Here is a 26,355-nt window from a genome sequence, read left to right on the forward strand (position 1 = left end):
TTTTCTATCGTGGTTCAACTCAGGCTACCCCTCATCTTCGCAATGTATTAGACAGATGTACCAATCAGCAATCCAGTCACCAATTCAGAACTCTGCCTTTGCCTTTCCCTATGCTTCAGGTGGGTTGCTCATCTTCTTAATTTTAAATCACACTGCAATTAAATTAAATGCATATTTGTCCCCCGTTTTTTAAAAACAGTTGAAAAATCACTGGAGGGAGAGCACATTTGAAATGTCAGAACTGTGTAGAGTTCGAATTTACTGCAAACAAGAAGAACCAGTCTCCCTAGAGCGGAAACATGCAGAGAAAATTGGATGTAGATGTTTGAAAAAAAATGTGCTAGGTGCACTTCCCAGGAGTCCCACCATTCCAAATATATACATTTGTACACACCCATGCTTGCTGCTATTACCCCCAATTCTTGGCAACAACTATGTCTAGTCTTTCTCTGCCCTTCTCTCCCTGTGGCTAGAATGTGACAATGCTGATGGTGTAGAGATTCATAGGCTAAAGACAATAGGGAGACTCTTGAAGACACTACCAGCCTGTATATCTTGCCACAGTGTCCAAGGACCAACCTACATATTATGCAGGTTGTTTGTGAACAGATCTCCTAACAAATTTTCCTTTTCCCAGAAGAAATTGTGTATGTTTCAAAGAGAAATCAGCACAGGGAAAAAGGTTTTACTTCCTTCCTCATGGCATAACCGTGATCCACATTGTCTGCTGCAGCGTTTAGGGGAGCAGGATATCAAAAGATCCAATAAAGAACCTCCTGTGTAATGTGTATCTTGGTTCTTAAGTCAGCAAGCAACTTGTACGGGGCTTTAGTTAATCCTTCAAAGTGGAACATACTGGACACGTCTGTGCAACACAACAACCCATCGTGAGTTGATTTATCCTCAAGGAGCTGCAGTTCATGCCAGCTGCCATTTTGAATATGCAACCCACAACTGGGGGTTGTCAGGTGTTGTTGTGTCATGCAAATCCTGAAGCTGATGGCTAAACAACCTTGCATAACTCTACAACAGATCATGGTTGTTTAGCCATCAAATAACCCCCGCTGGCCCGGTTCGCACAACACAACCCCCAATAAGGAGTTACATATTCATAATGGCGGATGGCATATTCCACAGCTCCTCAAGGGTAAATTAACTCAAGATGGGCTGTTGTGTCACGCGACCCAGGTCACTCTTATCTAAATACCTATCTCTGTTTATGCCTTCTCACATTTACAACCACTGAGAACATTTATTACTAAGTTGATTTATTTTATTTCTTAATTGCCTATCTGGCTGGTCACCCGGCCACTCTGGGCGATGTACAACAATACAAACAGATTAAAACAATAAAATTACACATTAAAACATCCTATTTCTAAAATTACCCTAACCCACCCCAAATGCCTGCCTGAACAACCAAGTTTTCAACCCATGGCAGAAGCTCATTAGAGAGGGGGCGTGGCGGAGTTCCCAAGGGAGGGAGTTCCACAGAGTGGGGGCCACCACAAAGAAAGCCCTCTCCCTCATCCTCACCAGCCTAGCTGTATCGGCTGATGGGACAGAGAGAAGGCCATCCGAGGCTGATCTTGTTCAGCAGCTTGTCTGGTGTTGCTGGAGGCAGTCCTTGAGATAGGCTGGGCCAGAACTGTATAGGGTTTTAAAGGTCAAAACCAACTCCTTGAATTTGGCCCGGAAAACAACTGGTAGCCAGTGCAACTCCTTCAGCACCAGAGTGATGTGATCACGCCAGCAGCTGCCTTTACTAAGGCGAGCTGCTGTGTTCTGCACCAGCTGCAGCTTCCGAACTGTCTTCAAGGGTAACCCCACATAGAGCACATTACAGTAGTCTAAACAAGAGGCGACCAGGGCATGTACTACCAATGGAAGCAGATAGTCAGGAAGGTAGGGGCACAACCGCCATATCAGATGGAGTTGGTACGGCGCTGTCCAGCTCACAGCTAACACCTGAGCCTCCATGGACAGCCGGGAGTCCAAAATGACCCCCAGGCTGCGGACCTGGTCTTTCAAGGGTAGCTGTACCCCATTCAACATCAGGTCAACATCCCCCAACCTCCTCTTGTGTCCCACCAAAAGTACCTCGGTCTTGTCAGGGTTCAGCTTCAGCATATTCCTCCCCATCCAGCCACTCACCGTCTCCAGACATTTGGACAGGGATTCTACGGCCAACCTTGGTGAAGATTTGAGCGAGAGGTAGAGTTGTGCGTCATCCGCATATTGATGACACCGCACCCCAAACCTCCTGATGATAGCTCCCAGAGGCTTCACATAGATGTTGAATAGCATTGGGGAGAAGATGGAACCCTGTGGCACCCCACAAGTGAGCGGCCATGGGTCCAAAACCACCTCCCCCTTACTACCCTCTGGAACCTGCTGGAGAGGAAGGACCGGAACCACCGCAATACGGTGTCTCCAATGCCCAACCCCTCCAGGCGGTCCAGGAGGATAACGGTGGTTAACAGTATCAAAAGCTGCTGAGAAGTCAAGGAGAACAAGGAAGGAGCATTCACCCCTATTCAAAGCCCTCCTCATATCATCCACCAAGGTGACCAAGGCCGTTTCTGTCCCATGCCCAGGCCTGAAGCCTGATTGAAATGGATCTACATAATCGGCTTCTTCCAAGTGTGCCAGTCAGGAGTGCCCTAGCTGCCTCTTGCAGTCCCCTCCAATAGCCAACTCAGGACTCAGACGACGAGGATTCTTTCCAAGGCTTTATTCCTTTATGACTCTTTCAGATACTAATCACTAGTGACTAAGCAAGGAACAGCACTGGGGAAAGATAGCAGAGTAGCCTAAGCTCCAGGTAAGGCAGTTGGTCCCCATTTGAAGGGGAACCAAGGGAGGACTCTGAACTTATGGGCTATGGAGAGATCCTCCCTCTTTCCCTTGGGTCCTTGGGATACGACCGTTGTTTGAGCGCCAAACGAGCGCAACGCCTCCTTTCCGCACCCTCCATCTGTTGTCGCTCCCTGCGTCTGTGCCGAGCGTCCAGCAAGCCCCCCTCCAGCGCTGTCTCACTGCCAGGGTCACTATCTATCCCAGGAATGCTGGCAGGAGGAATCTCTGCCAGCTGCTGTGCTTGTGAGAGATGAGCGAGCTCCTCTCCTACAGATTGCTGTTCTTCCTCAGAATCAGAACTGCTCTGGGGCACTATGGGCTCAGTTTCCACCCTGACAGTGCCTTCAACTTCATCACCACCACCTGCTCAATTACCTTGCCCCAAAATGGCAGATTTGAGACTGGGGAAAAGTTGTTCAAGACCTGGGGATCCAAGGAGGGCTTCTTTAAGAGCGGTCTTATCACTGCCTCCTTGAGGGCTGATGGCATCACTCCCTCCTCAAGGGAGGCATTCACCACCGCCCTGATCCCCTCACCCAATCTCTCTTTGCAGCTCATAATGAGCCAAGATGGGAAAGGATCAAGTAAGCAGGTGGTCGGCCTTACAGATGAAAGCACCTTGTCCACTTCATCAGGAGGAAGAAGCTGGAACCGATCCCAGAAAACCAGTTTGCCATGGGCCACCTCTCACTCACTAACTGTATCCACAGCGCAGGGAAAAACACCCTGATTCGATCAATTTTATCTGCAAAGTGCCTTGCCAAGGCCTCACAGGGGGGCTTAGAATGCTCCAGCGGTTCCGGAGCAGCTGGACCAACCAGGTTCCAGACCACTTGGAACAGCCTCCTAGAACAGCACCCTGCAGACGCAATAGAGGAAGCATAGTATTCCTTTTTTGCTGCCTTCATCGCCTTCAAGGCTGAAGATACAGCTCTAGCCTGTGTCTGATCATCTTTGGAGCAAGACTTCCACCACCAGCGCGCTAGCCGTCTCACCTCCTGTTTCAGAGCTCGTAACCACAGATTGAACCATGATGCAGTTCGAACCCTGTTCAGGGGGAGAGGGCGTTTCGGAGCCACCCAATCTAGCGCCCCAGTAATTGTGGCAGTCCAGCCACCCATCGGGGTCTCGGCTGAGTGGCCATTTCCATGCTCCAGAGAATCCCCAAGCGCGTTCAGGAATCCATTCAGATCCATAAGACGCCTCGGGCGGACCATTTTAACGGGTCCTCCACCCCTGTGGAGGGGTTGTGGAACCGAGAAGTCCAATGTCACCAGATAGTGATCTGACCATGACAAGGGGTGGTGGATATACCCCCGACTTCCAGATCACACCCCGCTTCTCCAGAAAGAATCACAAGGTCTAGTGCATGACTGGCTACATGGGTGGGCCCAGCTGGAATAGGGTACAGCGCCCAGGAAGCCATGGTTTCAATGAAGTCCCAAGGTGCCACCGTAAGGACAGCTTCTCAATGTACAATGAAGTCCCCTAACGCCAATAGGTTAGGGGACTGCACACGCACATCAGAGACCACCTCAAGCACCTCAGCCAGGGAGTCAGTCGTGCAGAGGGGTGGACGGTACATGAGCAGAATGCCCAGACTGCCCTTCGGGCCCAGCCTCCAGTACATGCACTCAGCAACCTTGGTCTCCTGGAGAGGGGGTGTGGTGAAGACCCAGGACTCCCAGTAGATAACAGCCACTCCCCGTCCCCGATCCCCAGCCCTTGGCTGCTGTGCGTACGAAAATCCAGCTGGGCACATGGCCACAAGTGTTGGAGCAGCAGCCTCAGCCAGCCAGATCTCCGTAATACATGCCAGGTCTGCACCCTCATCCTGGATCATGTCATGGATGACAGATGTTTTCTGGGTAAAAGACCTGGTATTGCAGAGCAGCAAACGAAGGCCAGAAGATAGAGTCACACCTCCCCCAGCCATCCTTTGGCTCTGGACAGGCCTGGAACAGGGGACAGATATTATACATCTCTCCCTTGTTCCCCTTACCTGGCATGGCCTGCCCCTAGTGCTCCGCCAGTGCCTGCCGTCCAGCCTCTGTAAATAGTAAGTGATATTATTTCTCTTTCTCCCACTCCTAATAGAATGATTGCTACTGTCCATGATGCAAATAGTAACCTATTTATTAGTGTCTTAATAAATGTTCATCTTCTGTTCTTTCCTGTGTTTTTGTTTCTTTGGGGAAAAAGTAAATTGTTATAGAGCAAGAAGGAGCAGCATGCAAAATCCCATGGGCATGTAAAATTGCCATAATGTAATTGTCAGTTCTCCCCCTTCTATTTCCCCTCACCTTTTGAGACATTTCTGCTTGGAGCTGCTGTTCTATTTCTTTTCTATATCCAGCAAGTTTTACTTGAAAAGACTCAGATATGTGGCGCTGAGGGTACATGTCTGCAAATTGTTCATCTATCAGTTGAAGTTTCTCAGCTATGTAAAAAATATAAAGCAATGTTCCGTCATCAAGTTATAAATACCTTCTACTAAAAAGGGCACCAAGGAAGTAGCAAGGGAAAGAAAAGCAAACACAAACAAAACAGGAAATTGGCAGCCCAAACCTATATGCCAGTTTAAATGGATGCCACTCTACTCCAGCTTGTACCTGTATTCCATCCCATTCTTCATTCTGTGAATGGTCTCTCTGCACTGGTGCTGGGACTGTGTTTCATCAATTTACTTGTGCTCTCTCTGCATTTGCCCACTGTGGCATTGCCTGTCCTGTGCAGTGTTGGGGTGTTTGTGGGTGGGATGGGGGTGAAAAACAACTCATTTCCTTATCTTGGCATAAGGAAAGTTCCTGGGGTGCAGATGTGATAGGGGCAGTCCTAGTTCAGGATGGATGCCCATTGGATCATGACAGAAGCTGACCTGGGTGGTGTGTTAGTTTACTTTGTATTCTTGCTGGGGAGCTCAGTACTTCTGCTATTTGTCCTGCACGTGTAACCAATAACATACCCATCTTTCCAGGGAACTGTCTGTAAAGAACACACCATTTTCAATGCTAGTGTTTTCTTTCAAAGCAAAAGCATACAACTATGTGATGAAAACCATAATACTAAAAGAACTTATAGTGGTGTTATCTTTTGATTAGAAAATGGCATGTTTACATATGGATTGCAGTATACCTGTGCCTAACAAACAGACAAGCATTAGTTTTCCCAACATTTAAGTTGTGTGTGTGCTCCAAACAGAGACTTGCACAAATATTCCAATCAGTGAACAATGATGTCAGACGCAACCCAAAAACTAAGCTAAATAATAAATACTGGAGTACTCTCTTCATTAAAGCTGAATACATAAATTGCCAAGGTTTCTGAGGATAAGCCAAATATAAAACTTCACTTACCAAGAGATTCTTTACTAGGTGTTGGACTGGTCTGGGTTTCTGTGGTACAGTTCTCCCTACAGAGACTGTGTTCTATCAACTCCGTTAAAATCTGTACAAGAAAACCTTTAAAATGTTCCACTAATCAGATATTTCTTCTGCAACAAATTAATTACATTTTAAATGCAGAATAGAACATTTTTTGCAACAGTAAAAGGGTGAATGCAAGTTCAACAAATCTAAAGAAAGTATTTCTAAAAGGGTGTAATTATACACATCATTTACCAAAAGCTATTATTGGTAAATAATACCAACAGCTATTATTCTATTGCATTGACTCATCTCTTCAAATACGTTTGACCAAACAGCAGCTTGCCTCTTCAGCAGCAGTAACTGCTGCAGTGAAAACGTTAAAAAGATAACTGGCCGCATATTCAGTTGTCAAATGCTTTTTAATATGTTTTTAAACGTACTGAATGCCAACTATTTTTATGTTGTGTTGCTGTTTTGTTATCTTATAACTGTTGCATTTTATTGTTAATGCTATATGTTGCAAGCCACCATAGGTTTGTTTTAAACCAAGAAGCAGGATACTGAATATTTTAAATGAAATAAATATGTGAACGAGCAGTTTCTTTGGATTGTGGCCTACATTCTCTTATGCGCATTATAGTCCTACCTTTAGTACTGTCCTTTTTTGAAGCTGAAATCTGTGAACAGAAAATAATTAAGTTAACTTGTGCACTCAACTCTTAACAGAAAAGGTTTTCTAGAAATAAGATTTTATTTTACCAGTGTTTTATAAAGGTCAGTCTTGGGATTGATCCCAATGAGCTGCAGTAGATCTTGCAATGTAAACTCCTTTGGAAGAAAAGAAAGAAACCTCTTAACCAGTAACTATGCATTTTACAATCCACATCATCAAAGAGAAAAATGGAGGAGTTAGGGAAGTAAAACAAAAATGGGATAATTATGGTTGCCACATATGACATTTCCATTTAACAAGGGACAGTCCCCCTTCATATAAACTCACCTTCCTTTCTCTTCATATTACCCATAGACCCTCCAACTACAACAAAGGAGGGTAACCTCTGGCCTGTGGGCCTAATCCAGCCAGTGGAGCCTTACTGGATTCTTCCAGGGAGTGGAACTTGCCCTTGGCCTCCAAGCCAAGCCCCCCGGAGAAATGCAGAACAGGGTTACAGACAGGCAGGCAATTTGCCCACATGGTGCCTTCCCCCTTGGGGAAGCTGCTGTGTAAATGAAGCATGTGGGACTGCATGAGAAGCTGGAAGAGCATTCCTCCAACTGCTGCCTCAGTCACAGACTCCTGTAGAAGGTGGCAGGTGTGTTGAAGGCATGATCCTCCTAACGTATCCGCTGGGAACCAACTTCGATGCATGCAGATCTTTTCCCACCTGAGAAGACCCAGATGCAGCGAAGCCACTTTGCCTGCCCCATGCCTTCACCAGGAACTGGCTTTGCATGCTCCATGTCCTCTCTCCAACAGGAGAAGGTGCAGGGGAGGTAAAGCCAGATCCTGGCAGATGTGCCAGGAGGATCATCCTCCCAACCACCGGGGACAGAAACTTCACCGGTCTTTCCTCCTCTCCCCAGTGAGATGCTCTTGAATGGACTGGCCCACAGAACATTGGTCTTCAACTGGTGAGTTGAAGCTCACTACTGGTTCACAGTCTGACCTACGGTGGGTTGCACAAGCAGCACTAACACCATATAAATATATTTTTAAAAAATTAAGAAGCAGGTCCCAAACTGAACGCTTGGGCTAAAGATGGGTCCTAGGTCTGAAAAGGTTTGAAGACTACTATAGACAAAGCGATGACAACACTGGATAGAGAGGACTTATTTAAGCCCAGAATATAATTCCACACATCCTTCAGAAGAGGAAGGTACTTGCCTTATCCTTTTCTAATCCACTTTCTGGATAGAAGACAGAGAGTGAATACTCATAGCCACATCTGCGCAGGTGATCTGCGACCAGACTATTAGAAGCACCAATTATCAATGAACTGCATTCACTGGAAATGGCTCGGGGCTGAATTTCTCCACTTAAAACTGGATTCATTAGTTCATGTATAAGTTGGTTTCGAAGCTGTGTCTGACACAAACAAAAATAGTATGTTACTGTTAAGTCACTTTGGGCTTTCTTCTTAAAGGAAAAGTGTGGTACAAACATTAAACATTAATGTCGAAAAGTTTAAGACTTTGAAAATGTAAGCTGGACTAAAACCATTACATTGGTGTGTGTAATGTCCGTAGTGTTTAATGTAAAACAATATCCAATCTGACACTAGCGCTAACATAAATTACCTCTAATGCAACACCAATAGCATTTCCTGGAGCAACACGTTTTCCAGGGAAACCCACTGGGCCAGCAAATAGTACTGCTGTTGCACTAGAAGTTGCTTACACCAGTGCAACAGACAGTCAGGGCCAGAAATATTGGAACAAGGATAACTGTTTTGGCAGTTGGCCTCTGTACACCACCACATTGAAGTTGAAAGGAAACACACCCAGATGAGAGCGAAGTCAGGACTTTCAGCTGTAATTCAAGGGGTTTGACAAAAGTGGGGCACTAGCCATTTAGGAAGGACGGCCAGTGGCATATACACACCCCCATCGTTGCTGGCTCATAAGTAATGGAACAAATGGCTGAGAAGCAGCTGCATGGCCAGGTGTGGCCTGTTTCCTGGGTACCCCATGACCAATCAAGCAGATAAAAGGCCTGGAGGTGGTTCTGAGTGTTACATTCACATTTGGTAGTTGTTCACTGGAACTCCCAACATGAGGTCCAAAGAGGTGTCCATGCGAGTGAAGAAGGCCATCATTAGGTTGAGGAAACAAAATAAACCCATCAGAGAGATAGCAAAAACAGTGGGAGTGGCCAACACAACAGTTTGGAACAACCTGAAAAAGAAGGAATTAACTGGCAAATTCAGCAACAGCAAAAGGCCTGGAAGACCACAGAAGACAACTAAAGTGGATGACCGCAGAATTCTGCTCATGGTGAAGAGGAACCCTTTCACAACATCTAGCCAGGTCAAGAACGCTCTTGCGGAGGTAGGCATGTCATTGTCAACATCTACAGTCAAGAGACAGCTTTATGAATGTAAATACAGAGGCTTCACAACAAGGTGCAAACCACTGGTAACGCTCAAGAACACAAAGGCCAGATTAGCCTTTGCCAGCAAACACCTAAAAAAGCCTGCCCAGTTCTGGAATAAGATTCTTTGGACTGATGAAACCAAGATTAACTTGTACCAGAATGATGGGAACAGAAATGTATGGAGAAGGAAAGGAACAGCTCATGATCCAAAGCATACCACATCATCTGTCAAACATGGTGGAGGCAGTGTTATGGCATGGGCATGTATGGCTGCCAATGGAACCGGGTCACTGGTGTTTATTGATTACCTGACTGCTGATAAAAGCAGCAGGATGAATTCTGAAGTGTATAGGGCTATACTTTCTGCTCAGATTCAGCCGAATGTTGCCAAACTGATAGGATGCCACTTCATATTGCAGATGGAGAATGACCCAAAACATACAGCAAAAGCTACCCAAGAGTTTCTCAAGGCAAAGAAGTGGGATGTCCTTCAGTGGCCAAGTCAGTCACCTGTTCTCAACCCAATAGAGCATGCTTTTCACTTACTGAAGACAAGACTGAAGGCAGAAAGACCCAAAAACAAGCAGCAGCTGAAGGCAGCTGCAGTAAAGGCCTGGCAAAGCATCTCGGGGGAAGAAACTCAGCATTTGGTCATCATGTCCATGGGTTCCAGACTTCAGGCAGTCATTGACTGCAAAGGATTTTCATCTAGGTATTAAAGGCGACCCTTAAGTTTGAAATGTTGGTTTGTTCCATTACTTATGAGCCAGCAACGATGGGGGGGGGTATATGCTACTGGCTGTACTTCCTGAATGGTTAGTGCCCCACTTTTGTCAAACCCCTTGAATTACAGCTGAAAGTCCTGACTTCGCTCCCATCTGGGTGTGTTTCCTTTCATCTTCAATGTGGTGGTTTACAGAGGCCAACTGCCAAAACAGTTCCAATATTTCTGGCCCCGACTGTAATTTACATTAGCACTAGTGTCACATTGGATACTGTCTAAAGCTGAAGTTTGAGTCAAACAGCCAAGCAATAAACCTAAGGAACTATTAGATTTGACAGCCCTCTTTCAGCAAAGGTAACTGATGGTTTCAAAATGCATCCCGGAATTGCTAGAGTCAGAGCTGGTAGTTGAGGTATCAGATGCAAGAGTGTCTAGGACTGCGGGTTCAACCTAGAGAAGCACAAGGTGGAGAGCTCCAAAGTAAAAGTGAGAATTCTGCTTACTTTTTATGCTCAGCACTTCAAACACTCTAAGTTTCTTTTTCAACTCATGTTTCAAAAGCAGTCATAATACAGAATGGATGTGCTGTTTCATGAAAGTAAACAAAATTAGTCTCTACTGTATGCACACAGTCCTTTGCTACAGCTCTATTTTGCAATCCAGACACGCTATCAGAAAGACACAGGGAGCAATCCTATGACCACTAGTCAGCGTCTAGATGGCCATAGGATACGTTGGTCTCCGGGAACCAACCTCGGAGCACACACTTGTAGGCAGCACACAAAACGGCTCTGCGCTTGTAAAAGCAGTGCGGAACAGCGTAAAAGGGGCGTTCCCTTTTTGCGGGCGGAAATGCTGGTGCGGCACATCCTATGCGTCATCTGGCCACCACCACCCCCGCTCCGACTTCCCACAGCTAGACAGCTGAAATTGGCTGCCTAGCCGCAAATGCAGGGCAAGAGAAGCACGGCAGAGATGATCCCCTCCGTGCTTCTCCTGCCCTGCATTAGATATGCAGTCGCCTCTGAGTTCGGAGGCGGCCACCTATCCCCATAGGATTGCGCCCTTACTAACTTTCTGATAGACTACAAGAAAGACTAAAGGGAGGAGTAAGCGATGACAACACTGGATAGAGAGGACTTATTTAAGCCCAGAATATAATTCCACACATCCTTCAGAAGAGGAAGGTACTTGCCTTATCCTTTTCTAATCCACTTTCTGGATAGAAGAATACTCATAGCCCCATCTGCGCAGGTGATCTGCGACCAGACTATTAGAAGCACCAATTATCAATGAACTGCATTCACTGGAAATGGCTCGGGGCTGAATTTCTCCACTTAAAACTGGATTCATTAGTTCATGTATAAGTTGGTTTCGAAGCTGTGCCTATGGCCTCTAGACAAAGTCGGGGGGGGGGGGGGATAGGATGTTTCAGATTCCTGGATCTAAGGCCAGAGATAGAACTCCAATCTCGGACCTGGGAGTCCAAACTCTCCTGCCCTGCCTCCTTGCAGAGAGAACCATGCCGGCTGATTCTATGAGCTCGCAAAAGTGAGCTCGGAAAGGAGGGAAAGGGGGTGGTTCTGTGAGCAGGGAGGGGAAGAGACTGGGGCAGCCAGCTTACGAAGAATCCTCTGGCCGCCCCAGCCTCCTTCCCACCCTCTCTGCAAAGCCCCAGCTGGGCTTTGCAAAGCCCAGATGGGGTAGTGAAAACTCAAGGTGAGAGGAGCACAGAGGCGACGATCACTTCCACACTCCTCTCGCCCTGCACAGGATGCCCATAAGCCTCCAAGTTCAGAGGATGACAGGCATCCCCACAGGACTGCACCCTAAGGAAACGAAGCTCACTTTGGATGATGGTCTCCCTCTCTCTCAGTCTATCAAAAGGCAAAACTTAAAATACACCTACATTTACTCTTACGTTGGTAAGAACCTGTCACTTTTAATTTAAAAGACATTAACTTGTTTCACTTTAGTCTCTCAACGTAAAATCAACTTAATTTTTCAATCTGATTTGTAATTGGAAATATTAAAAAAGCTCCTTTTGACAGAATCAGAATCCATTCCAGATTTAGTGTGGAATCCTAAACATGTTTAGACAGAAAAAAGGCCTACAACTTCCAGCAAGCCGCAGACAGCAAGGCTGACTGGGGCATACTGGGAGTTGTAGGCTTTTTTTCTGTCTAAACATGCATAGGATTGAGCCCTTAAACACATAACTATTAAATATGTTACACTTCAATTTTTTTTCATTACATGAATATATTGATAAATGTGTGCACTTGGTAAGGATGTGTGTACTTATGGATTGCCTAGAATCAGGGGTGAAAACTCTACATTCGATTTTTTTGTACATTCAGCCCCACTTAAGGTTTTTGTTGTCCATTTTTTAACAGTAAAAACTTTGTCAAGGATATACTGGACTTTATAAATATTCCAAACTGAAGCTACAATGATTTAAATCTAGATTAAATCAAAGACCTTTAGGGAGTCCAAAACACCTCGGTTCTTAAATGTCTGATAAAGTCTTTTCCGGAGTTCATCTTGTGACAGAGCCTTAGGTTCAGCTGAAGACATGAAGCTCTGAAAACATGGAAAAACAAAATTTTAATTTTTACCAACTGCTACAGTAATGAATTTGACCACAGAAACACGGGCAACTGAATAATACTCCATTCGTTTTGAGAGCTTATTTAGCTGAAACAACTAATAAAAGGCATAGAATAAATAATAAAGAGCTTAAATGAAAGATGACAATATGCAAATAGCATACCCCAAACCCACAGATATCCAGTGATACCCTGCTGGATAAGACCAAAGGACTATCTAGTCCAGCATTCTAAGGAACAAAATACAGTGTCCGCGAAGGAACTACATCTTTTTGTCCTGGAGGAGGAGCTGTTGTTGTCCAAAGAGACCTGGACTTTTCTATTAGCTTAACTATTTAGACCTGCACCTGGGGTTGCCGCCTTGCGAGCCCATTTAGGGCACAATCCTAAGCATGTTTAGACAGAAAAAAAAAGTCTTCCAACTCACAGCATTCCACAGCTAGCAATATTGGCTGGAGGATTCTGGGAGTTGTAGGGCTTTTTTTCTGTCTAAACATGCATAGGATTGCACGTTTAATACATATTGTTCCTACCACAGAATTGTCCTGATTCCTCCCCATTCCTTTTGTATCATGCCAATTAGATTTTATGTATGAATAAAATCAATAAATAAGCAGTCAAACAAACAATCTAGCAGGCAGGCAGGGATTGCTTCTTAAAGAAATTATTGTACAGCTCCCAAGAAACATTAGACATGTTATTATGTAGTAGTTTGGAAGAACAGATACTGAAGCTGAAGCTCAAATATTTTGGCCACCTAATGCAAAGAGAAAACTCCCCGGAACAGACCCTGATGCTGGGAAAGACTGAAGGCAAAAGGAGAAGGGGACGGCAGAGGATGAGATGGCTAGATAGCATCACCGATGCAATGAATATGAACTTGAGCACGCTCCGGGAGAGAGTGCAGGACAGGAAGGCCTGGCGTGCAAAGGTCCATGGGGTCACAAAGAGTCCGACACGACTGAACAACAAATAAGCCTCTGTCTCTGAAGGGCAATAAAGAAAATAGCAGTACCAAGGCATATCCCCAATTCTAAAAATAGCCCATCTGAATCCTCTGCCCCAACTCCTGTTTTCTAGATCTTCCAGGCTGCTTTCTGGGCAACCTCTTCACTCACACACCACCACCGTGTTCCACGAGCGCCTGGAATTCACAGGGCCTGACTAAGCACCCGTGGGCCTCAGGAACCCCACACGCAGCCCGGGCCGGGGAAGGCGCTTCCTAGTTTTCTCCCACGCCCGTTTCAGGCTCTATTTTGGACAAAGAGGAGGGAAGGGAGGGGAAGCTCCGAGACAGACAAACACCACACACCAGACTGAAGCAATAGCAACGGGACTCGACGCTGCTACTGAGGAGGAGCAGCAGGACGTCGTGTCGCTAAATGCGACCGCGAAGACGTTCTTTTCAAGGCCCCGCCCCCGAACGACGAGCCACAAACGGCCACTCGCCGCCAACCGTCTTTTTCTGTCGCGCGCCCGTTGTTGCTGTTACCACCGCTCACCAGGCGTGTTGCTGTGTCAGAACTCTCGCGAGAACACACTAATGAGCTGAGAAAGTGTTCTTTCCGCAGCTTTTTTTTTTTTTTAAAAGCCGGGCGCTATGACGACATGAAGCTGCGCCGGATGTTTTGGGTAGGTAGAGAGTCAGCTGTTTTTTCTCTTTTTTTTACGGTCGGTTGATTCTGGCGACAGTTGGGCCTGAGGTAAGTTTTTCTTCCTAGCTCTGGTAAAGGGGGAAATGGATGGCAAATATTGCTTCTCCTGAAAGGGAAGGGGGACGACGACAGCGGCTTTAGTACCCATCAAGGCTTGAATGCCCCCGCCCCCGATTGCCTCCAGAGGCGACAGTTAGCCTAATTCCTTTTATTAGGACTAACTGGAAAGTCCCAAAGTCGTGACAACCCCCCCGCCCCCATGAATAAGCACAGTTACCTTCACTTACAACTTTCGCCAGGTGGAGTTTTTCTAGAAATCTAGGTATCTGCTATTTATACTCCCGTTATGACATATTTAGCAGTTGTTCTGAAATGGTGAGGTTAGCCTCACACAATACACAATGATGGAGATCTCTCTCCCTAAGGGTGCAGTCCTATGCATGTTTAGACAGGAAGAAACCCTACAATTCCCAGCATTTCCAGCCAGCCCTAAGGGGGACATAGGATTGTTCAGTTTTCTGGCTCTGAGCTCATAGGCAGGCAACTGTGCTCCCTGCCCCCTCCCTATGCCCCTCATAGTTATCTCTCTGTACTCGCAAAACAGAGTGCAGAGATGGTGAAAAGGGAGCATTCCCTGGGAGAGGGGAGGAGACCGGGGCAGCAGCCGTACGAGAAATCCTATGGCTGCCCCAGCCACCTTTCCTCCCCCTCCTTGAAGCCTCTGTTAGACATCTAGCTAAAATGCAGAGCAGCAGGCACAAGGCACCTCCTGCTCTGCACTGGATACACATAAGCCTTCAGGTTTGGAGGCTTATGAGTACCCTGGGTGCATTCCATAGAATTGCGCCCTAGTCAAGCTCAAATATTTTGGCCACCTAATGCGAAGAGAAAACTCTCTGGAAAAGACCCTGATGCTGGGAAAGACTGAAGGCAAAAGGAGAAGGGGACGGCAGCGGATGAGATGGCTAGATAGCATCACCGATGCAATGAATATGGACTTGAGCACGCTCTGGGAGAGAGTGCAGGACAGGAAGGCCTGGTGTGCTATGGTCCATGGGGTCACGAAGAGTCGGACACGACTGAATGACTGAACAACAACATGCATCTAAAAAAACTTGATAGAGACTTCCAACTGAGAATAATATTATTTTCATTATTATTTATTAAATTTATATTAAATTTCACTTCCCACAGCAAAAAGCAGTCTTGAAGCAACTTACACTCAGAAATCCATAAGTAATATAATAGAAAAAATATATAAAATATAATCAGCACAATTATGCAAATACCAATAAACACTATTAAAGACACTCTAAAAGCAATTATAAAAAAATTTACCATTATAAAAAGGGGTAAAAAAGCCATCTACTTGGCAAGCAGCACAGAGTTCTCTGTCACAAAAGCCTGGGACCACCTTCCCTATTAATATACTGAGCCAAAATATGCTTGCACCAGCTGCCAGGGGAGAAGGAGCACTGTCTTGACCAAGGAGGCACAATGGCCCTTGTATTGCAGAACATGATTGTGGCAATGTTCTGGAACAACATACATTTGTAAAAATATGGAAATTGTAATGTGACCATGTAAAACTACTTCCATCTATGGAAATGACAGGTTTTCAAGATGATATCTCCATTTCTTAGTCTATTGTGTTTACTTTTGTAGTAGGTTAGGATGAAGAAATTCACTTTCATTTCTAATAGTTATGGTATTGTCATATGTAGACCTAATACTTCTTGACTCTGTGTTATAAAGTATCCAGGTCTACTAATTAACAGCACAATCCTACGCATGTCTACTCAGAAGTAAGCCCCATTTAATTTAATGAACCTTACTTTGGTACAAATTTAATGAAACTTACTATGCACCAGTAAGTGTGCATAGGATTGCAGCCTAAGACACACAAGGCATTTAAGTTGAGAGGAAGGGAGAGCTAGGTTACATGGGGCAGTAGATTTCCCAACTCTGAAGAGTTCAACAGTACAGTAAACTCTGTAAGTCTGAGAGAAAATCTCATCTTGGAAGTTTCAAAGAAGGGCCTGACATAGACATGCTTTAGGTTACACAATATCTTGCCTTAAGAGAGTGGGATGGAGATAATGTCCAACTTGTCCTTTTTGACTGTGATTCTGTTCTCTTTCAGAAGGGGCAATATGTCTGGAAGCTTCTACTTTGTAATTGTGGGTCATCATGATAATCCAGTGTTTGAAATGGAATTTCTACCAGCTGGTAAAGTAGAGTCCAAGGTGTGACATTTTGTATAAACACTGTACTCCTTATATTGAACACATCTAAGCTCAGACATCTGATCACTCAGGTTTCTTTTAATTTGATGGCTCTACTTAGTTCCTATTTAAATTTGTTTCTATTGAAAACTTTACTACCCAGGTGTAGGAACAGCACCCAATAGCTGATGCTTGCTTTCTTCCCTACCTGCCCCCCCCACCCTGCCCCCCCAACACAGGCTGACTTCTATGCATTTAATGTGTTTTTCCAATCTGGATCTTGTGTAAATGCCTGAAGCAACCATAGTTTTCTCACATTTTCCTAAAGAACTGCAAATAATAAATATACCGTCTACAATAAGTGTCTCTTGAATATATAATGCATTTTGGTATCTATAATCTGCTTTAACTAGAATATGTTTATTCATAATCATGTATTACGGTATATTGTGTTCTGTTCCTGAGTCAGCATCCAGTCATGCACTAGGTTAATTATTCATGCAGGCTGAAATTTATCTAACGTAAAACTTGTTTGCCCAGTAGTACATCTATCAGTGCATCAGAAAAAGTTAATTTATGCTCTATTCTATTTTCTATGTTTGACGTAAATTTCTGCTTTTTTTCTCAGGATGATCATCGCCATCTCAATCAATTCATAGCTCATGCTGCTCTTGACCTAGTAGATGAGAACATGTGGCTGTCTAATAATATGTACCTGAAGACTGTGGACAAATTTAATGAGTGGTTTGTTTCAGCTTTTGTCACTGCAGGGCATATCCTTTTTTGCTTGAATTCTACTAATAAATAATTTGATAGATTGTGTTAGAACATTGGCTTGGATCCTAACTAGGCATCTAAATTAAAAGACTCCTCTATTCATGAACAGGTACAAGATCCAGCGCAAGATCCTGCTGATGGGGAGACGGGGGTGGCATAAGATGATTTCTGCCAATTCCCCCTCTCATTCACTCCCCCTCCCCAATGTTCTGATCTCTTCACCTGTTCAATTGGTTAGTTTCCGCTTATGAAGGATATTAACACAATTACAGGATAGGGTGATCTTTTTTTATATATAATTGGTGAAGATACAGCTACTCTGAAAAAAAAATTCTAGTTAAAGCACCCTTATGCCCAGACTTCAAAGGAACTATTCCACTACTTGGCACAATATGATCTAGTAGCTGCTGCTCTATATTATTATTATTATTATTATTATTATTATTATTATTATTATTATTATTCATTAGATTTATTAGCCACCCATCTGGCCGGCTACCCAGCCACTTTAGGCAGCATACAATACTAATAACACAAAATACAATGAATTTACGTAATCAACCAAGCAAAGCAACATAACAAAACAACACTGCTCTAAAAAACCCTAACCCACCCCAAATGTCCACCTGAACTGTCAGGTTTTTAAAGCCTGGCAGAAGCTCATCGAAGAAACCCCATAGACTTACCTATGGTTGGTTCTGTGCCCTTTTTCTTCCCCTCCCACACCCCAAAGCACTTCTTTTGGATCGACCTCAGTTGGAAATGGGATATTGTGTGAAGCATGATGGGTTCATCTTTGCCAAGTGTCATAGGTGACTTGCTTATGGCACCATAACCCCACTCCTACATGGTGTACCTGGCTTGTGTCTGTCATCTATTTTCAACATATAAATCTGGATGATGTGTTTGTGAATGAGCCCATTTTAGTGCAGCACTTGAATTAGGTGACCTAGTACCTTTGAGTTTTTAGCAGTGTGTTTATTTTCTTAACTTATTCTACATATGAGATTTATAATGCTTCATGATATAAGGCAAGAAGATGGAATCAAAAACTTCTTTAGTGATGTCTATGACCTGTATATAAAGGTGAGAAACTTTTTACCAATGCTAGTATAAGAAATTACATATTAAGTAGGAATCTTGTCTTGGAATAAGCCTCTACCTTGTTTGATTTCTACCTCAATGAACATGTTAACTCGTTGTGTCTGTAAATCTTTAAGTAGAACCAAATTTGAAGGGGAGTGTGAATTGCCCCTTCTGGGCACATTTTATACAATGAATGACGGAATGTTTAGGTTCAGATTACTATGACACCCCAAGTGATGTGGTAGGTCAAACATATTCTTCGAGAAGGTAACCAATTACTGACCTTACAAGAAGGCAGAGTATATCTCTTTTAAAATGGCACCGAGGATTATTTTGCTCGCCTACAGAGTCACACGGCAAGAGCAGTTCAGCTCCCTGCTCTCACTCTGTTTTTGGTGGGAGTTCTCTGTTTAATGGAGACTTCCTGACAGTTTCCTGTGATGGGACAAAAAGTGAGCATGTTTTCCCCAGTTCCCCCATTTTCCCTCAGTTGCGTCTGTTCCTCTTTTTTTTGTCCTTTTTAACTTTTGCACAGTTCTGCTTTACCAAATGAGAGATCTTTCAAACTCTCAAGATTTTACAGCCACCACCCCCTTTTTTGTGCACTTGGGATTTTTGCTCCTCTGGGGTAATTGCATGGAGTTCTTGGTTGGATTGGGTGCCTCCTCAGTGGGGGAGGCTGGATGTGAAGTTTTCTCCTCATCCTGCAAACCCACCCACCCCATAGCTTTTAGTGCCACAACCCCCTTTTTTGGAGCCCTTGTGATCTTCACTGCTGGGTGAGTGATCGTGCCGGGTTTGGCTGTTGCATCAGAGCCTCTAGACTGCGACCGCCCAGCACTGTAGGTGTGCAACAGCGCCACTGCTCGGGCAGGAGGACTGCAGCAGGACAGGGGGCAGGGGGAGTCAGATTACACAGAGTAGCTTAATAAGCTACACACAGTAGCTTATTCACCCATTTGTGTGTGGGGGGGTCATGGACTAATTCACAAATAAGCTACTGTGAGTAGTTTATTAACCCATCATGGGCTATCGTGACATCTGAACGTGGCCTTTGTCTTGTGCTAGGAAGTAACATCAGGATTGTAGGTTGGATAAAGAGGAGTTCCTACACACACAACTTCTTCCCTGTGAAACCCCTTCGCTGGGCAACAGGAGTAGAAGAGATGCATTTACTTTGCCTTTTTGGATCAAGAAGCAAGAAATTGTGGACTGACCTTCCAATCCAAAAATAGAAACAAAGTATACAGTGTTAGACTACTACATATGACTGAAACAGTGTGGATCCTGATGTGGCTTCCTTGTCTAAATAGTATTCTAAGATGGTTGATCATAGTATTAAAAGTACAGTATGCATCCAAGCAACAACAACAAGCATCACACTACTGAATCATAAAGTGGCTCAACCTAGGCCTTTTTTTAGACATGTCATGTTAAGATGTTCTTGCTATATAACAGGTTAAATTGATTTAAATCAAGGCAATTTGAATCATTGATTTAAATTGCCAAGAGAAAACCCTGATATAAATCAAGTTATCCACTAATAGTTCATATTTCTTAAACAATGGTGCAGATCTGGTCACTGAAACAGGTTAATTCATAACACAACATTTTACAACATCAAGAGTATACTTTGTGTAATTTTTTTTAGTTAACTTGATTTGTATTTACGAAATACTACATAATATTTATTACCTGTGTGAAGCTGCATATGCAACAGCAGTATATTAGGAATGGTAAGAACTTAATCACACACACAAACATAATAGCACTTCTTTCCCATCCACTCCACTGTTATTTCTACTTGCCTCTGACCGTCCTTTCCTGTATTGTCTCTATCTTAACTCCTCTGCCTTGCTTGGCCCAACACCACCACTTAAGCACAGAACAATTCTGTCTAGTCTATGTCTTTGCACATGTGACTTTAGTCAGAAAAAGAGAAACTGAAAGATCAGAACTTCAAAGAAGCAAGAGCTGGTAGTTGGGGTGGACAGAGCCATTTTCATGAGATGAAAAACAAATGGCTGCCCATGTTTGGTAGGTAACTTCATTTTTACGAGAGTAAGTGTAGGTTTAGCCTATTTGTGAAGAGAGTTTATGGTTATATTTTTTAAGTGAGAGACGTTTACTATTTTATTGACTTAACACCTCCCCCCCCCCCATTTAAATGATTTTTATCCACCCTGCTGAATTGACTCTTCTTTCCTTAGTTTGCAATGAATCCATTTTATGAACCCAATTCTCCAGTTCGGTCAACTGCATTTGACAGAAAAGTTCAGTTTCTTGGGAAGAAGCATCTGTTAAGCTGAATTACTGTATCTGTATTGTAACGAATATCCTATTGTATGTTTGATACTTTCTGAACCTATGAAGACTCGTCTGCTACTGAAAAAACTCAAGATGTTTAAAAAGTGCTTCATGACCAGGTATGAGAAACTAGAAAAATTCAGGAGTCCAACCATTACTGTCTCCATGGTAACTGATTACTTCAGCTGTAGGAGATTTTATATGCTAAATACAGGTCTAGAATGTTTAAGCAGTACAACTGCTATCTTGGCATGATGTTAAATGAAGACACCACACCTCACTTTCCTGTGGCAACCTGTAGGCATTTTATTGTAGAATTTCAATTCAGGGCTGTGTCAATTCAAGTATTTCTTTATATATTTTACTTAGAAAATTGTTTAAGCCTGTTCTGTTGTGTTACATTCCTTTTGAGGTGTGACATTTCACTGCATGAACACAGATGTAGTGCTAGAGAGATACCAAATAAAATGTAAAACATAGCATTTCTGTGTATTGAAGTTCTCTAAACTGGTCATTAAGCCTCAACCCATTAAACTACCATTTTTTCTAATAATAAACAGTTGTAGTTAGGAGGAAATATTCAATAGTGCAAACATAGCAATGTTATTTCTCGATCACTGACCACATAGTTACCTCTGATTTTTTTCCCAGTATTTGTGTAAAACCTGGTTTAACTATCTTAAGTCTGCACAAATCTCTACATTAACACATGTAGCCTTTTGCCTCAGGAATTCAGTGAAAAACTACCTTTCAAAGGTCACAATGTCAGTGGACACTTCAATCAGATGAGACCAAGGGTTTACACATACTTGTGGGTCATGATAGGTAAATTCTTATTTGATTAACGTACATTCTTCAAGGACTAGGCTTTTTCAATGCTGGGTGTGCTGGAGATATGCACACTACATAATATTTATATAAAAAAAGATGCTGGTATTTGAATATATTCCTTGAGCACAGCTCTCTAGGAATCATAGCATAGTAGGGTTGGAAGGGGCCTACAAGGCCATCGAGTCCAACCCCCTGCTCATTGCAGGAATCCCAAGTCAGAGCATCCCTGACAGATGGCTGTCCAGCCTCGTCTTGAATGCCTCCATGTGGGAGAGCCCACCACCTCCCTAGGGAATTGGTTCCATTCTTGTATTGCTCTAACAGTCAGGAAGTTTTTCCTGAGGTTCAGCCGGAATCTGGCTTCCTGTAACTTGAGCCCATTATTCCGTGTCCTGCACTCTGGGATGATGGAGAAGAGATCCTGGCCTTCCTCTCTGTGACAAGGAAAAGAATTATGCTCACTTTTATCATCATGTACAGTAATGGTCATGCTCTGCTGATAAAAGATGGCTTTCTTTTCCAACCACCCAAATTTGCTATTAGAGCCTCAGAACACAGTGCTATGCTTTGCACAGTGTGCGCACACCTATGCTTTGGCAAAAGATGCACTCGGAGAGGAATCATGCTAAGAGTTCCTCGTCAACACACAGCTCAAAGGTCTGTAGCATCCTTCCTGTGGCAGTGGGAGGGTGATGACAATGCTCTCCTTATATTACAGGAGGAACAGTATTATCCCATAAGTTACACTAGGGTTCTAAAATGGCAAATGTTTAACCCTGTACACATCACTGAGACATAGCTAGTATTCTAATATTAGAATGCTAGCTATGTCTTAGTGCTATGTAGAGTCTAAAACATTTGTTTAATAGCTCCACAAAGCTATGATGGCAAGAAGTCATCTTGTATAGCAATGGATGTCTCAACAAAAATTAAGCTGATATAGCACTTCCACGTATCAGAGGGTGAGTCAAGCAAAAGGCCTTGCCTAATCAATAATCAAAGACACCCTTTACATGTTTGTGAATTGCAACTCAGATCATGCAACTTTTTCTGTACCACCAATTAAGTATGGCCTAAATCTGGTATTAAAGATCTTTGTTTTCAAGACAAACTTTGTATGTTGCGAGCATATCATGACCAGTGGATTAAGATCAGCATACAAGATTTAAGTACAAAGTCATGAGAAATGCCTGGTGTTTAAAGGCTTATGAGAAGATCTGGCTAAGGCAGCCTTCCCAAACCTGGTACCCTCCAGCTGTTGGGCTACAACTTCCATTATCCCCAGCTATGTAGTTCAACAAACCTGGAGCACACTAGGCTTGGGAAGCCTGGGCTACAGCATGAAAAATAACTTTTTCCACCTAAGCTCAAGCTGTCCCTTCTTGTATTTACTGTACCACTTGTTGTCCCACACAGGTGCATAGGTGTGTGTGACTACTACCACAACCATCTGAGCATGTGTCTTTTCCACCCAACACAAGGGAGGATGCCTGTCGTGTAGAGGGCCCACATGGTTATGGCAAACACATAGTGCAGCTACTTAGAATTGAACCATGGGCAACTGTTCAGTGAGTGAGACACAGGCCTTGGACTTATGCAGTGAAATTTTCAGTAGCCCCTCACATTGAAGCACTGTGTGACTTGCATAAGTTAGACTTATATAAGTTATAGTTATAGACTTATAAGTTTCCAATGGGCTTACTTTCACAGAAGTGTGCACAAGATTGCAACTCTAACCTTTACAATCGTTCCTATAAAATGCAGTGTTTCTCAGGCAAAACCTTCAGTCCTACAACCCAAATAGGTGTCAAGTCAAGCTTGTGCCAGGAAAAATAGATAATAAAGATTGACAGTTGATGGGTATAAGATTATAGGGCCAAAGGGAAGCCTTAATGACAATATGAGAAACTACATGAGCCTCTTGTTCTGGAAATTCTTCAGATGTCCTTTTAGAAATCAGTATCATATTAACTAAGTAAGCAGCTGAAGACTACTACTGTTTGCGGTTTTGTGTTTTTTTGCAATCTGCACTGCTAAATGTCTTCCTTTGTAGTTAAAGAAGCCAGCTGCTAAGACTGTTGAAATCCAGCAATTTCCTAGCTAAAATACAGCCAAGATGTTGCCTACCATCCATCCAAGTGTGAGAAGACCAGATGGAGGAGGAGGAATACACACCGACACAGGCTCCATGAATGCAGATTTATTTTCTAACTTAAAATCTACAGGCAGTTTAGTGACAATAGGCAAATAGCAAAAGCCCTTAAGCATCTTAAATGAGCTTAGATTTAAAAAAAATCACATTAAAGACCGAGAACTGGAACAAGACCCTACTATTATTGCTTTATGAAAAAAGGTTTTAGTGAAGCAAAACATGGATGGGTGATCTCATAAAAATATATATGTACATATAAAAATTCTACTCTGCATCTGAATTCCAGAACAAATCCCCCACGTAGTGCTTTTAGAACTTTCAAGTTTTAGTATATAATTTATTAATTTTCAAATGACACATTTAAATTAAATGAACTGTTGAGCTGCTACCTTCCCAGATGTCAGACACCACTAACTTCGCAACAGATCACTTATTAAAGAGAAGCTCTCTTCTGCCCAACACATAAAGCAGTAGGATATTACAATTTAATATATTAAGAATGGCACCCACTGAATCATATTTGATCTATTATTACTCCCAAGTTAAGTTAGAACAATATATGGTCAAGAAATAAAACTAAATAGTCAACAGCATGATGAACTAGGCTTGGGCTTCCGGTGAAGGTTTACTGTATCAGTTTGAATCAAGTGATCTGACCTATCATCAGTGGCAAGAACTCTTCGAACAGCTTCCTCAAAAGCTGCTGCAACATTAGTGGCATCTTTCGCACTGGTTTCAAAGTAAGGATGATTGCCATTGTTCCTGCACCAGAGTTCAGCTTCTTCTGAAGACACTTGCCTCTCACTTATATCAACTTTGTTACCCAATATCACAAAAGGAAATGTTTCAGGCTCTTTCACATCTGCATAGTAAATAAATTCTTTTTTCCAGTTGCCCAGGTTTTGGAAGCTTTGAGAGTCATCTACGCTGAAAGTGAGAAGACAACAGTCAGAACCTCTGTAGAAAGGAGTCCGCAAGCTCCTAAAACGTTCTTGACCTGCAGTGTCCCATATCTGCATTGTGACAAAGTGTCCATCCACTTCCAGGTCTTTATTTAAGAACTCTACACCTATTGTGTGAAACAGCTGGGTATCAAACTTGTTAGTGACATATCTATTCATAATCGAACTCTTCCCAACTCCTCCATCTCCTAGAAGGATTACTTTAAGGAGTGATGATTTTGCGGCCATTGTTTCAAGAACAGATCCTTTCTGATGTCCAGTTCTGCAAAATAAAACAGATCTTATTCATACCTAAAAATTTCCATTTGTTACACAAACAAATCTGAATGATATTGCAATTATTGATACAGTAGCTATAAATGTTAGTGATTAGATCAATGATGCTTTAGTTGCTTGCTAAAATTTACTCACAAAAATGGAACATTGATTTTAATATAATTAGAAGTATTCCAAGAGCAAGACAGAATTTCCCACAGTATTCAAATTGAGAGCACACCATAATAGGAAGGCTGACTGCGTAAGATCATGATCTCTCTTTTTTCATCCAGCCAGACACATCTTAAGACCATTACTACCATTAATGTGGCTATCCTGCTTCTGAATTGAGCTCACTCCCGTGAATCAAGTTGGACAGCAGTAGGATTTCAAAGATTGTACAGTGCTGAGGGTCACACTGAAAAGGGGATTTTGGGGACAGAGTGTTAACTGCCAATGGAAGGTGAGCAGAATGGAAATCAAGGAGCTTTCCTATTCACTTTTCAAAATGAACCGGTGGCACACTTGGGAAACCAGTCTGGTAGTATTGACTTCAAATCTCTTTCTTAGGCAATACAGCACAACCAGAACAACATAGACTATTACTAACTCCAAGACTTGAAATGTTTCTTACATTCAATACATTAAAAGGTTTCTTTGGTATCATACATGACTTAAGTAGTACAAACACTCCAAGTTGAAATACTGCCACACTTTGCTGATCTATTAACTGGTTTCACTTCACCATAACCGTTTTATGGTTTTTCAACATTGTTCTTGTAAGCCACCTTGAGGCAGAGCGCCAAGGAGGTGGATAAGACAAATAAAAATACTTCCTAGTGAAGATGGGCTCTGCTACAAAGAGAACAGACAGGTTATGCCTGAAAAATGTAGAGAACACCACTTTGTGCAATGACATCATTTCAGTGTTCTATTTCTTTTTGGAGAAGTGCCCCAACATAGCTTTCCATAGTACACAATCAGGTATATGTGTCAATGCTCCATTTGCGAGACATTAACTATAACAAGGGAAATTCTGATGTGTTCCACTCCCAAACTCCCCATTGTTGTAGACTGACAGCCATACTCAGCAAACTCATCCTTCAAAAACAAACAAACCCTTCACTATATTAGAAAATACATTTAGGGTGCAATCCTATGTGGTCCCTGGAGAACATCCTAGAGACCACAGGATTTATTTGGATTCCTCCTCCCAAAGCCATAGACACTACTGTGACTTCAGAAGCAGGACTTCAAGATCTGATCGCCCTGCCTGCCCCCTACATGGAAAGAAATGCACCACCCACTGCAAGGTCACAAAAGTGGTCTCAGATTACCTCGTAGAGGTCAAAAAGGGGGTGTTCTAGTGGGCAGGGAGGGGCGACGCCAGGATACACAAAATCCTATGGCCACTCCAGTCCCAGCCCCACCACCAGCAGCTTGCCTCTTCT

General features: G+C 43.3%; 3 protein-coding genes across 23 annotated transcripts in view; 1 reads left to right on the forward strand and 2 right to left on the reverse strand.

The window, feature by feature from the left end:
- The window catches only part of OFD1 (OFD1 centriole and centriolar satellite protein), a 46,065-nt gene extending 31,924 nt beyond the window's left edge, over positions 1-14,141 (reverse strand). For 4 of the 5 annotated variants that reach the window (XR_014789184.1, XM_084844167.1, XM_084844166.1 and 1 more), the window contains exons 1-7: positions 13,967-14,141; positions 12,527-12,628; positions 8,113-8,313; positions 6,987-7,055; positions 6,874-6,904; positions 6,216-6,320; positions 5,163-5,299 (exon numbers count right to left, since the gene is read on the reverse strand). Coding sequence is in view for 4 of the 5 variants with exons in the window: in XM_084844167.1 (XP_084700293.1) it covers positions 5,163-5,299; positions 6,216-6,320; positions 6,874-6,904; positions 6,987-7,055; positions 8,113-8,313; positions 12,527-12,622 (639 nt within the window). In the remaining variant the exon portion in view is untranslated. Of the gene's footprint in view, positions 1-5,162; positions 5,300-6,215; positions 6,353-6,873; positions 6,905-6,986; positions 7,056-8,112; positions 8,314-12,526; positions 12,629-13,966 lie in introns of all 5 variants that reach the window. The other variant, XM_084844169.1, reaches the window with a different exon arrangement.
- Positions 14,142-14,247: 106 nt separating this feature from the next.
- TRAPPC2 (trafficking protein particle complex subunit 2) lies at positions 14,248-24,943 on the forward strand. 10 transcript variants are annotated; one of them, XR_014789186.1, is made up of 6 exons: positions 14,271-14,357; positions 16,453-16,538; positions 17,163-17,307; positions 18,312-18,397; positions 20,608-20,823; positions 24,579-24,943. XR_014789186.1 is itself a non-coding variant. In XM_084844193.1 (6 exons), exons 2-6 carry the CDS (start codon positions 16,463-16,465, stop codon positions 24,616-24,618), a joined length of 417 nt encoding a protein of 138 aa, XP_084700319.1. In that variant the 5' UTR covers positions 14,271-14,357; positions 16,453-16,462; the 3' UTR covers positions 24,619-24,941. The 10 variants fall into 10 exon arrangements, 8 of the variants coding, with proteins under 8 accessions (XP_084700318.1, XP_084700315.1, XP_084700319.1 ...); XR_014789185.1 differs by having other exon boundaries at positions 16,453-16,555; positions 17,163-17,306; positions 18,311-18,397; positions 24,579-24,938; XM_084844193.1 differs by having other exon boundaries at positions 16,453-16,555; positions 17,163-17,306; positions 18,311-18,397; positions 20,771-20,823; positions 24,579-24,941.
- The window catches only part of RAB9A (RAB9A, member RAS oncogene family), a 29,004-nt gene continuing 24,533 nt past the window's right edge, over positions 21,885-26,355 (reverse strand). For all 8 annotated transcript variants that reach the window (XM_084844185.1, XM_084844184.1, XM_084844179.1 and 5 more), the window contains one exon: positions 21,885-24,911. In XM_084844185.1, the coding sequence (XP_084700311.1) occupies positions 24,272-24,877 (606 nt within the window). In that variant the 5' untranslated portion in view covers positions 24,878-24,911 and the 3' untranslated portion in view covers positions 21,885-24,271. The remainder of the gene's footprint in view (positions 24,912-26,355) is intronic.

Source organism: Heloderma suspectum, chromosome 3 (assembly GCF_057233095.1).
Source record: "Heloderma suspectum isolate Gila_16-S chromosome 3, 16-S_ref, whole genome shotgun sequence".
In the NCBI taxonomy this organism is placed as follows: Eukaryota; Metazoa; Chordata; class Lepidosauria; order Squamata; family Helodermatidae; genus Heloderma; species Heloderma suspectum.

Excerpts from the sequence above, each read along its gene's own strand:
- TRAPPC2 (XM_084844189.1), top strand. The coding sequence starts at position 16,463 with ATGTCTGGAAGCTTCTACTTTGTAATTGTGGGTCATCATGATAATCCA. Across the intron at positions 16,556-17,162 it reads CTGGTAAAGTAGAGTCCAAG|GATGATCATCGCCATCTCAA; the intron begins GTGTGACATTTT and ends TTTTTTTCTCAG. Across the intron at positions 17,307-18,310 it reads CAGCTTTTGTCACTGCAGGG|CATATGAGATTTATAATGCT; the intron begins CATATCCTTTTT and ends TAACTTATTCTA.